At 63.8% G+C, this 976-nt stretch overlaps 1 protein-coding gene across 1 annotated transcript in view; it reads right to left on the reverse strand.

The window, feature by feature from the left end:
* The window catches only part of RHO (rhodopsin), a 6,451-nt gene extending 5,773 nt beyond the window's left edge, over positions 1–678 (reverse strand). The window contains exon 1 of the mRNA XM_010862448.1: positions 318–678. Within this exon, the coding sequence (XP_010860750.1) occupies positions 318–678 (361 nt within the window). The remainder of the gene's footprint in view (positions 1–317) is intronic.
* Positions 679–976: the final 298 nt, after the last annotated feature.

Genomic DNA, 976 nt, shown 5'->3' on the forward strand with positions numbered 1-976 from the left:
CCGCAGAGACGTGGACTTGCAACTCGGCCTTGCCAGAGATCGCCTGCGACCCCAGCGAGGCCCCGGACTCCTCTCATCTGTCTCCTGGCTGGAGGGTGAGACAACGACCCCAGTGCCAGTGAGATCACGTGCTCGGCGCCCGCCCTCCACCAACGCCAGCCGAGCTTGACTGAGTAAGGGACGGCTTTGGTTCACAGGCTCTTGTCCACCATCCGCAAGGCTGGGGCTGTCCCCACACACCCACCCCCCACCACACCCAAGCTCCTGGCTCCTGAACACACACACCCCTCGCCCAGCCCACCGCACCCAGCTCATACCGCCCAGGGTGGCAAAGAAGCCCTCCAGGTTGCAGCCCGTGGGCCCAAAGACGAAGTATCCGTGCAGAGAGGTGTAGAGGGTGGTGGTGAAGCCCCCGAAGACCATGAAGAGGTCGGCCACGGCCAGGTTGAGCAGGATGTAGTTGAGGGGTGTGCGCAGCTTCTTGTGCTGGACTGTGACGTACAGCGTGAGGAAGTTGATGGGGAAGCCAAGCACGATCAGCAGGAACATGTAGGCGGCCAGCATGGAGAACTGCCATGGCTCCGCCAGGTAGTACTGCGGGGCCTCGAAGGGGCTGCGCACCACGCCCGTCTTGTTGGAGAAAGGCACGTAGAAGTTTGGGCCCTCGGTCCCGTTCATGGCTGCGGCCCTTGCGGCTGCCCGCCGGCGGCGCGAACCCGGGGATGCTTCTGAGGCCGGAGCTCAGCCACACGGGGCTCCGGCTGGACGACTCGGGGCTCCCACTCCCCCCCCAGGCCCTTATGAAGTGACCTCCCCTCCCTAAGCTCCCGGCTGAATCAGCACCTCGGAGATTGGGGGCGTTATTAATCATATTAATCCTCACTGCTGCAACGAGGGGCTTAATTGGCTTCCAGGTGGGGCCAAGGTGACTCCAGGTAGAAGGCTGTGGTCGGGGAGAAGGCGGGGCGTGCTGGGG

Source organism: Bison bison, unplaced genomic scaffold (genome assembly GCF_000754665.1).
Source record: "Bison bison bison isolate TAMUID 2011002044 unplaced genomic scaffold, Bison_UMD1.0 scf7180017864482, whole genome shotgun sequence".
NCBI classification, from domain to species: Eukaryota; Metazoa; Chordata; class Mammalia; order Artiodactyla; family Bovidae; genus Bison; species Bison bison.